The 12990-nt window shown below is 37.3% G+C and overlaps 1 protein-coding gene across 1 annotated transcript; it reads left to right on the top strand.

Moving 5' to 3' along the window:
• The first annotated feature begins 2707 nt into the window (after nt 1–2707).
• On the top strand, nt 2708–11269 carry LOC132560202 (carbohydrate sulfotransferase 13-like). The gene is made up of 5 exons (XM_060224855.1): nt 2708–2810; nt 5608–5710; nt 7122–7186; nt 9138–9232; nt 10130–11269. The coding sequence occupies exons 1-5, from the start codon at nt 2708–2710 to the stop codon at nt 11267–11269; spliced, it is 1506 nt and encodes a 501-aa protein (XP_060080838.1).
• The last annotated feature ends 1721 nt before the right edge of the window (nt 11270–12990 follow it).

Raw genomic sequence — 12990 nt, 5'->3', positions numbered from 1 at the left:
GTATTTATTTCATGAAATAATTTTTTATTATTCTAGACCAAGCAATAAATCATTTGTAGTATATTTAGTATACCCGGCGTTTCTTTTTCGTGTTAGTATATATATTATGCGTACGTAAATTCTGTGTCTATTGTTTACATTGAATCAATTTAAATGCTTCTTATGTGTATATGTGTGTACAAACTCAGAGTTATTTTATGCAATGTAATTGTATATGTGGTCTTTTGTATAACTCTTCGCTCTTGGAGGAAGTAATAATGATAATGATTTTTAAATGTTGGCAGGTATGACTGTTTGTCTATTAAATTTCAACGAAAACAAAGTAACCCGAGAAATAATACCTAACCCGTATTGGGGAATATTATGGTGGTTTTATTGTGGAATTTCCATGTTGGGCAATATAATTTGTAAATCGTGAAGTCTGGCCTGAGATTCGGGTAAGGTTTCATTTTTCGTTACTTGAATATCGTGATCAGCATACACATTACCATCGCATCGATCATAACATGCATGTTACATTTTAAACATCATGACACGATACCTACAGGACTGGCCTAATATGCTTGTTGTATGATTCTAATTTGGAGATAGGACTTCAAGGAGCAAGGTATTTACATGCTACATTTAAATTTTTTGTGGTGCATTCGACTAAATTGTAGTATATGAGATTATATACTACTATATAAAATTATTCGGTCCCTATAAAATACAGCTAGATATCTGCCGGGTTAGCAATATGGTCGCCGGTCACTTTTGGTATCAATATATATATATATATAGCCCACTACACGAACAATAAAAGTGACTTTATTAAGCTATAAATGATGAGAGTAATCTGATTGTCAAACACGTGATTTACCATAAATTTCTAATTTATGCCACAACATACGAGGTAACCAAGGTGGTAAACAGGTGGCATTCCATCAATCTGTCACCCAAATTGTGGTCGTATGCATTGCATATTACATTAACTGGTGATTGTTAAGTAGATTTCTAAAAAGAACACTCGACATTACCTGTGTTTTGATAGTGTAACTGAATTGCAGAATGTGAGAAGAAGAAGCGTTGATGATACGGTAAAATACGGTAAATTGCAGCTCAGTTCCTTATGTGTACGACCATTTTTTCCAGATGGACATGTATACGTGTATGTATGTTAGCTACTCCATATGTTTTTTACTATACGTTTTGTAATGTATTTCATCTATCGCCAACATGCAAATATACATTGTAGTGTTGTTAACTAGTGTACCAGTGGGTGTAAGTGGTACCCAAAGTAGCGCTTGTCAGGGGGTGGGGTTGCGGTTGGGGGTGGGGGGTGGGGTTGCGGGTGGGGGTGGGGGTTTGGGGGAGTGTGAAGTTTTGTTTTGATACATTTGTCCACCTGTTATACAGATAACGAAAGGACGAAGTGTAGGAGAGCAGCTCTGTCGAGTTACCTAATATAAAGACGTTGAAAGTCCAACCCAGATTCACTTGGTCTATTAAGTCTAAGTAGCAGTTTTCAACACAGCAGGTCCGAAATGTGAGAGAGGGCAGGTGAGGCATAGACAGTCAATACACTCTCTTTAGTCACTCTAGCCACTATCTGTACTCCCTTCTCTAAATTCTCTCTCTCTCTCTCTCTCTCTCTCTCTCTCTCTCTCTCTCTCACGAATTGCCGAATTTTTTCAAAAGAAAAAAAAATCATTATGAATTATGTGAACATTAAACAGGTAGTGCAATGAAAAATTGCGGAATTAGGGCATGTCATTATTGACTGTAGTGATCGAAGTGTGACGTTTATTAACATTGACTCCTCACTGTCTCGCTCGCTCACTTGGGACTAGGTAAGTACAAGGCATCCTACCGTCGCATGTAGTTTAAATATCAGCCAATCCCCGACGGTATACATATTATCCTATTGATCTAGAGAGCACATAAGGAAACATTCATACTGTTAACTCGACGTGACAGTTCCCAGGCAGTGATATTACTACCCAAATCTATTCATACGATCAAATGTGTACACATACGTTATCCTGTAAGTAGTTCGAACAGTAACCATTGTGTGAAAGACACATACCGCTGAAAGGAGGCTGTGTCTCTTGGGACTAACAAGGGAAATGTGATTAACTTTCCAGATATAAGTAAGTATATATTTTCTAAGTTCTGACGGAGCAGTGAATTACGCACATAATTTTCTGATACTCTTTTGTGCAATACTGTAACTATAAAATATGTCAAACAAAAGACGGCATTCTCAAATCATATAAGGATATAATTTAACGATGATTTCAAAAATATATGTCGTTATTTCTTCCACATTGTATACTCCGTTTTAAGTTTTGTTTGGATTTGTGAATTTTGAAAGAGGAATAAAACCCAAATGGTATTCTTAGGCTACACTGTTTAGTAAGAGTATTTTCGAAATTCCATGAGTTACGATCATACGGAATCTCCGGCAGGAAGAATACCAAATAGAACAGCATTCTTATCAAAATAGTATTGAAACAAGAGGTAACTTTCAGATTTTCATGACGAAAAATGTATTCATTCACAATCTGACATTGTGACAGATCTCGACGACAATATCTAAGCGCGATTTTTTTTTCAGGCAAACAAGGTGTATGTGAAAAGTATGCGTGAAAAGCAGCCATTTTGGAAGCGCTAATCCAAATATCCAAGACTACCATCTCTTGAGTTGCTTGCCGTTAAGTCCATCGAAATGTCAACTAAAAAAATACTCTTTTTCATTACTATGACCGGGATAGTGCTGGTATTACAGGGTGTAATTAGTGTCTATTACAATGACCAAGAAGATACGGAAGGTGAGTAGAATACAAGTAGATTTTTTTAACTCTAATATCTAGGAGGAAAATATAAAAGAAGACGGGAACTTATTAAGAGAATCGTTCTATAGATATCTGACGATAAATTTGATATTTGATATCAATTTCCTTGTACTTTTTGTACAGTGTTATCCGATTACTTGTTTCTCTTTATTCTTTTGACTTAAGATTTATTTACTATTCACGTCAGTAAAGCATTATGCAGTTGGGGAATTGCACAACGTTATACAATGTGTGATGTGCGTACAATGTCTGCACGATGGCGTACGATTGGAAAGTTGGGCAAAAATAATCTATCACACATTTGCATGCACGTTGTGCTGTTCTATCGTTGGCGATATGCATTTGGAAATAACTTATAAATAAGTGTGGGATAGGGTTTATTAATTTTCTAAATACATGAAAGTACAACTAAGTCTATTTCCTAGTTAAGCAATTGAAATATAGGCTGGACACTTGTAGATATATCAGATAAGTGTTTTGTTTACAAAGAGGCACACGTAACCAGCCTTAGTGTACGGACACACATTCTGTATAAATTATATATGTAAACATTAAATGGATGCTTCTTAATGTTCGTGTGATCACTTTTAAGTAATAACTTCACGAATTTTCCTCTTTATTTGCAATCCGTAATATTCGCAAATGCAGTTTTAAATAGTGATAAACCATACACAATGTAATCGCACGCATCTTTATGAAAAGCTGAAGGTTGTTTGTTTGCGAGTCGGTTCGATTTTTATCTTAATCTAACATTACATCCTTATTATTAAGAATATCATAAAATAGAAGATCTAGGCTTGAGTTATTACGGAATAAGTAAGTCCTAAGTTAAGTACAACGAAACCATGCGACTATTGTACTGTACATTATTTTTATTGAAAATACTAAACATAACTATACAGTTACCCATAGCAGGACTCAACCTTCAATAGTTTACTCTTAACTACCTGAATATCGCGTTCGATTTAGTATCGCGAAAATTTATAACCGCGAAAAAATGTAAGTTTATAGTATATCTGTATCTTTCCCTATCATAAGATAGCATTTATCGACTTCAGGTCATTGTAACGAACACTGGTGTCCACAACAGTAATACACCTTTGCGTCTAATTGGCGATGAGAGTGAACGTTCTATAATGTGAATTGCGATAATGTATAAAGTGATAAGAGGTGAAGGGCTAATTTTCACCACGCCCATCCGCAGGACATTCGATTTTGGGACGACAATTCAGTAAACAAATCTGTGTAAAAAATTCTAGCCGAAACACCTTAATTCCTTGAATAACTTTAAGTATAAGGCGATCCCTTATGGCCAACAAACTTGCCATTCTACAGTAAATCTGACGTGTAGTAAAGTCCATGTATATGCTTTTGTATTGATCAAGAGTAAACAAGGCTATGTAATTAGAAACAAAAGTAATACGTTGGTCAGGGAGAAATGGCAATCCTTTCCGTCTTATCGTTTGATGTTTGATTACGTTTGGGTTTGTTATCTACCTGTATATGTTCAGGTGCTATAAATGTGTGTATCTTTTTTTTTACAGTTAAGCTTTACATGTTGGTTTTTAAGTGTTTGCACTTTGTTGTAACCTAGTATGCTAAACTGAATTGATAAGTGTTCACCCTTTAACTCCCAACTACACATTTTCACGCATTGTGACTCGTTGTTGGGAAAGCCATCATGCTTGAATTTCAATAGATGTGCAAGGCCATTTAACAGAAGACAAAGACGTCGGGGGTTCTTGTTCCGCACTTTATTTCTGGTAACACAAGAGCCTGCAATGCACAGTACATGCATTACAGTTACATATAACATAAGACAGTTACTTATAATTAACCTACAACGCATTATTACATATTGGACCAAAACTCACCAGGGGAGTTTGTGCATAAGCACACAGTGCTGGCCAGGTGCGGAATGACGTGACTGGAATCCGAGGACAGGTGCTTCGTAACACGCGCATGCTAAACTCTCACAGCCTGTCACAGCTTGTGCTAATTACGCGCGCGCTGGTGACATAGAGAATTACGTACACCTGGTAACATATTCCCCTGCTTTGGAAAATGACTCCTGGCATTTCTTTATCCATACATAGATCCTAGTTTATTCCAACTTAAATAGAATAAATGGAAGATATACCATCAGTTGTGCTACCTACGACATGGATTCATTCCATAGAGCACAGTCACAAGTTCCTGGGCATGCAGAGACCCTGTAACTAAATTACTACACCCTGAAGCCATGGAATAAGTAATGAATACTAGACTCCATTAATTATCATACCCTTACCTTCACAAGTAAAGGTAGTATTAGCACCAAATCTGAGAAATAAGGTAAACCCCTGTTAATTCGTTGTAAGCAGCAGTAGGTAAAATATAGATTTAATTAAAAATCAATGACCATGAATGACATGGATCAAGATCCCGATCCAGTGGTTGGGGACAGCCCGACCTGCTGGTATATGTAGGAAAAGACCCAAGGATAAAAATCACAAACAAAATGCTAAAATAATGCAACAGTTTGGCACATGGAATAGACAGTCCGAGTTGCTTTATTTACTCTGACGTTTCCTTGTAACCAGGACTACACCCTACCTGTTGGGAATGATATGTCTATTCACCAAACCTGTCTGGAGGTTTAAGGCTCCGTGTGGAGCGCCTCGGTGGAACCGGTGAGGTGCCCTGTGCAGTAGCCCCAACTTCCGGAAAAGGCGGGCGGACTTCCGGTATGGACATATCAAGATTCTCAGTTTCTTCAAAAACTGTTTCACAGGAAGAACTATCACTCACCGTGAGCTGAGTATCATCCAGGGTGATGACCTCACGGACTGGCTCCGCTGGCTTTACATTCTGGACCCTGGAACGCCTCTTTGGACGTGAAGGAGGAATAGGAGCATAGTCGTCACTGCTGTCGGTATCAGCAGACGATGAATTCTCATTCGCGGCTGTAACTGGAACGGAGGGTCTTGCTCTGGGAACAGCTACCTCCTCAGGAGCGTCTACAGGCATAGAATTAAAGGGCAACAACACGTTTCTGTGCAGGGTGCGTACGCCACCTTTGCCGGATTCAAGTTTCACCTGGTAGACTGGAATATCACTATCTGTTATCTTCAAACCTCTAATAGGGTTCCTGTTCCCATTTGTCAGCTAATTTATGCTTTCCCTGGAGACCGACATATCTAACCAGTATACAGTCACCAAAATTGAGCCGAGATACCCGTATGGACCGATCATACCTGTCTTTGTTGCGGGCAGAATTCTTGGATGCCTCTGTTCGAGCAGCTTTATAGGCATCCTATCTCTGAGCTTACCAACACATGAAGTTGGTTCTGCTGCTGCCTCACTCCTAGGTTCTGTACCAAAGAATGCGTCAACTGACAGGCGGGGTGCCACCCAAACATTAAGAAGTGGGGTGAATATCCGGCGGAGTCATTCTTTGTGGCATTGTAGGCCTGAACGAGAGGCGCTACCTAAGATTTCCAGTCAACTTTCTGGTCATGCTCTAAGGTACCGAACATTGCTAACAAAGTTCTGTAGAACCATTCAACTTTGTTGTGTGGTTCGAGACTTAGAGACTGCTGCAAGCTTGCAGAGCTCTTTGATTACTTTGCTTTCAAAGTTACGTCCCTAATCACTATGTATACGCGCAGGAAAGCTGTAGAAGGCGATGAAAATTTCATATAACGCCTTAACTGTCACATGCCTTCTGACTTCGGCACGACACTGCCTTGGCATACCTAGTGAAATGATCAGTAATGACCAAGATGTTTTCAAACCCACCTTTTGACCGCTCAAACAATGTCCAATGGTCAAGAACTTTGAATGGGAACCAGTCCTGCTTTAGGTTTGACTGGAGTCTTGCGTCTCTGACAACCGCCACAGGTTTCAACTATTTCGTTTACATCTTTCTCCAAACTCGGCCAGTAAAACCGCTGCCTAGCCAACCAGAGTGTCTTTTCCTTTCCTTGGTGACCAACATCATCATATTTGCTAAAATACGTTGACCCAGTTAATGAGTCCACAGTATCGTCAAATCGAGGCAACATATATGCATCTTAACGGGTTCTCGAGTTAAGCATTCGGTAATCAATGCAAAACCGCAGAGAGCCATCCTTTTTCCTAATCAAGACGACATTGGAGGAATAAGGACTGTTTGACTCCCTGATGACACCTGTATCTAACATGTATCTTTACATGCTGACGAACTTCTTCGTACATACCGGGTGGTATTTTCCTGCACGGTTGTTTAAAGGGTTGATCATTGACAAGTTCGATCTTATGCTTAAGTCAAAATGACCACTTGAAAAACCATGTTTCCAGTTTCCGAGCACTTGGTGAACCATTGCGGCTCGGTAAGAGTATCAGTATCAACAACAACATTGAGCCACTCAGTTAATAAATGACTTTCAGCCTGCTCAGATGAAATTTGATGAATACCAGATGCTAAATTATCAACAACTTCAGCCTGAGAAACATTACACAAAAACATTTTAGGCCATATATTCATAGGCTTTCCGGTAGCGTTACACAACATAACCGGGACCTTGACACTTGACACCTGAACTTTGACCTTGATAATTCGAGGGCAAACAGTGTAAGGTTGGTTTGTACAGTTACAGTTTTCAGTGACTAAGTCAGCAACATTTGTATCCACACCTCGGACTATTCCATTGACAACAACTGTCGAGTAAGGTGTCACCTGTACAGGTTTCTTACCTATACAATGTACCAAATTAACAGTATTTATACCAATGATAGCTATTTTCCACTCAGGAGGAATGTTTGCATCTGAAGATAACAACTCTCTAGCAAACCTCATAATGTTTGTGCCAACAATAACAGGACAATTTTAATTGTGAGAAGTATTAGGTACAACTAGCATAAGTATATTAAAATCCAAACATGGACAAAACGGTAAGATAACAGTACAATCTATATGACTAAGGTAATGATGATCCATTTGCTACTGTAACTTGAAGATCTAATGTATCCAAGTCCTTAATGAGAGGCTTATCATCGAGTAAGTCATATCTAGACCTAGCAATTGTGGGAATCTGCGACCCAATATCAGTTAAAGTTTGAATTGTTTTGCCTTGGGTAAAAATTTAACTAACATTTGACTGTCCAACTAATCAATCTAATAGAATAATTTTGGCCTTTAATATCATCTCTGGCCTCTGGTTTGCCAATGCCAGAACCCATTAAACATTTGGGGACTTCTGATTTTTATTTGAACCAGGAGCTCGTTTTGATACATCATACAAATATTTAGTTAGACTCCTTACCAATTTGGTTGATAGTCAGATTTTATATATCTGGCTTGGTGCACGTGACCTTACATTTAAACTTGGGTCTTTAATTGCACTGGTTCATGAGTCTGAAAATGAATGTGTTAGTTATATTCACCATCAGACAGACTTGGTGAGTAAATATCCGTCAGTCAAACTCATTTTTTCTGGAAATTCCGCCATATTCTATCCAGGCATGGAATTCATATAAAGGTCACTAAACACCAGAGATCTTTATAGATCAGGGTTTGAAACTGACAGAGCTCACTGAGCTGCATATTCCTATATACATGAGGTCAATTCCAAGGTCAGGTGTTATTTTAGGTGTGATTTGTCGGTTTATAAAAGAACAGGTCTCCCGCCAGTCGTAAACTAACTGAGCGATACAGGGCCCATAGATTTCTTGCTTTATGCAATCTCTCAAAGTCAGCTCACCCGTAAATATTATTTATATACATATTGCTCTGTTTTATGAGATGGCGGTGTTCATATTGCCAGCAGGTAAAGATAAAATGATTAATGCAGTTTGTTAGTGAGGAATGAAGTTATGTCAAAGGTCATCTGTATTTAATAAATACCTGTCTATAACGGTCACCTGTATTGAACAAAAATCTTTCTATAACGGTCAACTGTATTTATTAAATACCTCTCCAAGAGGACTTGCATATAGCAAGTACTTTTCTATAAATAACAGCTTTGTTTAAAAATACTCTCTATACCCCTGGGACATATCATGGCAAAATTGAAGGTTCCATGTGCGACAACTTGTAGTAAAGATGAAAAGACTACGATTGGTCAGGTTTTTTTCCTGGAGCCATTTAAATTACTTCGCACGTGCCTTCAGTTTTGCCATTTAATTTTCCAGAAGTGCGGTGCAGAGAGCTAAAGTGATTGAAATCCCTGCAGTATTGAGAATGGCGATAAACAAACAAACAAGCGTTTAGATTGTTTTGGATGTTGTAGTTACAATAGAAGTTGATATCTGTACTTTGCTGATGATCTGATTTTATTTAAGTTGCAGTTGCACCTTTAACTTTTGTTGATGTGAAAAATGACGCAGCAGACTGCGCTTGCAGCGGAACTAGTACTGCCAACAAGGAAGCAACGAAAGTAAGTATGTTTTTCGACTTACCTAGAATTGTGAAGATCACTGCTTCTTTAATCATGGTTAAGCTGTCTATCCGACCCTTCATCATTTCAGGACGTACGTGTATAATGATACTATATCGACTAAAATGTTGAATATCCGATATATGTATGCTCTCATTTGAAAATGAGACACTACTTACTCACATTAACCAAACATTGATGAAGCAGTGACGTTTCTGGAATATGTGAATTTTAGGGTCTGTGTTAATATTTCAATAGTAATCTATACCAAAAACAAATGAACGAGATAGTTTGGTTATTTCTTGTGATTTTTCATTGCACAAATTCCATTCACATCTATCAACGTTGATTATTAGTATTAATATGAAGTAGTGTAGAGATTAAGAGAGGTACGTGATTGTTTACCATATGTTTAATTAGTTTGCATGTTGTTTCCTTGGTTGTATACCTTGATCACACAATTTTTACCTGTAATGACCAAAATTTGCATACATGTTGGGTGTCGTCAATGAAGCATAAGGCGCTTACTCTTCCGGAACACCTGGTCTTTTCCTCCTATTATTTTTTTCATGGGTTTTCGTGTAAATATGTAATTTATTTTTCACGTTACAGGATCAGATTAACGTATAGACTGTTATTTTTGCGGTGATTGTATTTTCACTATTTCGCGTTAAATTAAGGTGATCGCGAAAATTGTATCAGTGAAACAATGCTTCACATGTGTATTCGATGTCCTTTGCGTCCGAATCGCGAAATTCTCATCTGCACAACTTTAAATCGATTATTTTTAAAAGAATCTCCCGAAAGTTATGATCCGTGAACCTTACCAGTAATACAGTATCAGAAAGTGTAAAATTGCCCTTTCACAACTAAAATATTGTTATTGGTTTGTTCCAGGTGCCGAATTATCTTGAAAACACCTTCGTTGATCCAGTGCAATCTCAACGTAGAAAAAACATGCTTAAAGAATGCCAAACACTAGGAAAGAACTACGCCGGAACTCTGCCAGAACCACAAATGAAAAGACATATGATTTATGACGTCAAAACTAACTTAGTGTTTTGTGATATACCGAAAGTCGGTTCAACTTTTCTGAAACAAGTTCTTCACATTGTGTATGGACACAGGCATGTGAAGGATCCATTCAGTATAAAAGCGTCAGCCGCTCATACGATTCCATTTAACACATTTGTGTCAATTCCATATGACAAGGCGCTAGCAGTGTTGATGAATTCAACAAAGTTCATGTTTGTACGACATCCTTACACTCGGATGCTTTCTGGCTATGTTGATAAACTTTATACTAATAACTTTGTGTTCTGGGGAAGTCATGGCAAAACCATCTTGAAAAATCACCGGCAGCATGTTTCAAAACAATCCAGGGAATGTGGCCACGACAGTACATTTCCCGAATTTATCAAACACGTGATCAAATCGGAAATCTCCGGAACAAATCGGAACCCCCACTGGTATCCCATGTATGACGCATGCCGTCCGTGTAGCCTTCAATATGATGTCATAGGAAAAATTGAAACCTTCAAGGAGGACATTGAGAAAATTCTCAGAAGGCAACACCTCGATGAAATTATTGACATTTCTAAAATGAACGAGGGAAACGAAAACGAGGCCATATCCCTGACAGTAAATAGAGCTTATGATGTTATCATACACAAACCTAAATGTGTGTCTCTTCCGCAAGCGCTTGAGCGAGCATGGAAAGTTCTGCAGATACGAGGAGTGTTGAGTCACTTATCAGATTTTCCTTACAATATGATCAAGAAGAACAGTAACATAACAAAATCCAGTTTTAAAGACTTCATTGTTAAAGAGATGAAACGATTGCCAATGACAAAATCAGACAAGGATTTGTCAAGAGAACAAGCAGTCGTTGTTGCTTATGAATCTGTTCCTTCTGGAGACTTGGAGAAATTCAATTCAATATTCCATCCTGATTTTACTTTATATGGATACGAGAAAAATATAGGAACAAAACATAAGAACTTTTTGAAATGGGAGCCATTTAAATTAAGACTGTGATGAAATAGTAGTTTTATATTGAAAAAAAAAATGAATCTCCCTTAATATTTTCATGCATGCTATTACTTAATGAGAAATAAATAAGAACATGTGAACATTCCATTGTATCAACAGTTATGAAATAACTAGATAATAAATAAATGTTGTGTAATGTTTTCTGTGTTGTTACAAATTTATTGCAATAGACAAGGAGTTGAGGTCCGTCTTTAACCTTAAATGTGTTTATTCATTCACATCTGGTCTTAGAGATGAAATTTCTATTTTTAAATTTAGTAAAATAATTCACTAGATTCGAACACGTATACTATGTCCAACAAGTTTGGCATTGCATTCTCGGCATTTGGCTTACAACAACAAAGCAATTGTGGTAATAATTAAACCAAAACAAAATGAAAATAAAATTTTACGGACATTCAGCACAGTTTTGACGGTCACGTATCACCCTTTTGTCCGTCATGCATCGTCTTTTTGATGTGATAGAGGTCTATCGCCGGAACACGAAACACTATGAAATAAGATCACATTTACAAATGATGTCCTGTAGTCGTTACATCATAAACTCGGAAGTTCGTATATGTTGAACAGACTTTTTCAGGATCATTGAATAAAGGATTAATCTGCTCACAGGGCATTATTTTGCACTATTATATTTGCATCTGCACAAATAGGACGTCGCTGTGTGAAAGAACTCACTAATGGTATTCCAATACAGTTGTATAACAGTGCTGAATACATGCATTAGAGAGGTTAAACATGACAAGAAAGTTTCATACTGAAAATGAAGCGTATCGGAATGTATGAAGTAAATCAAACTTCACATCGCATAAATTTTTTAAGTGAGTTCTTTTAGTGCAGTTTACAAACATCTTTTTTCTGTTCGATTTTCTTGGGAAAACGCAGAAGAGAATGAAGGAATTTCTTTATTTTGAATAGGTCAAAAGCTCTGAGCATTTCTTCACAATCTCCTGTTTCTTTGCTTTCACCACTTCTGTTCACAAAACGATTACTGTTCTGAAGCTTCGTACTCTATTATTGAAAATTAATCCTATAGATAGTGTAACCAAGGAATAATTTTGGAAATAATGACTAATAAAATTGGTAGGGTTTCGGTGGTTCTGAAAGAGCTTTCATAGTAGGAGACCTAGTAGCTATTTGTGACATAACATTATCAATCGAACGGTACACTCGCTCTTCATGCAGGGCGTCGAGTCTTGAGATCTGGAAATACAGACATATGCATTATGTAAATCAAAATTTCATACCAATAAAAATAAATAAAAACACAAAAAGAAAAAAGGAAAAAAAGTTAATCTTGACACAACTTTAAAGTTAAACAACAAAATCAAACTAAATTCATCAACGTTTTCCAATTAGCTACCATGAAAGTATAGAAAAAAGACAAGAACAATCGACTCTTAAATAGTTGCTCCAGATTGTAATTTCATTCAGCTACTTATTGTCATGGTTACTGTCTACCACGTAGGATTTACGTCAATGTATTTGTCAACAATTCCCTAATGATTGTGTCGATAGTAACTCTAATTGTCATGTTGAATGGCTGCGACAGCTCAACGTCATTTTCCCGTCAGAAGGTATAATATGATCATTTTTTGTACTAATGTATTGTCCTTCTGGTCATCATGAATTAGTTAGGCGAATATTTTTTCTCGTCGTATTCTCCTTTCCCCAAACTAACTGACATTTAGAACATAATGGTAATA

Source organism: Ylistrum balloti, unplaced genomic scaffold (genome assembly GCF_031769215.1).
Source record: "Ylistrum balloti isolate Yb309-2 unplaced genomic scaffold, AGI_CSIRO_Ybal_v1 Utg371032, whole genome shotgun sequence".
Taxonomy (NCBI): domain Eukaryota; kingdom Metazoa; phylum Mollusca; class Bivalvia; order Pectinida; family Pectinidae; genus Ylistrum; species Ylistrum balloti.
The sequence above is the reverse complement of the archived record's forward strand: the minus strand, read 5'-3'. Positions and strand labels throughout refer to the sequence as shown.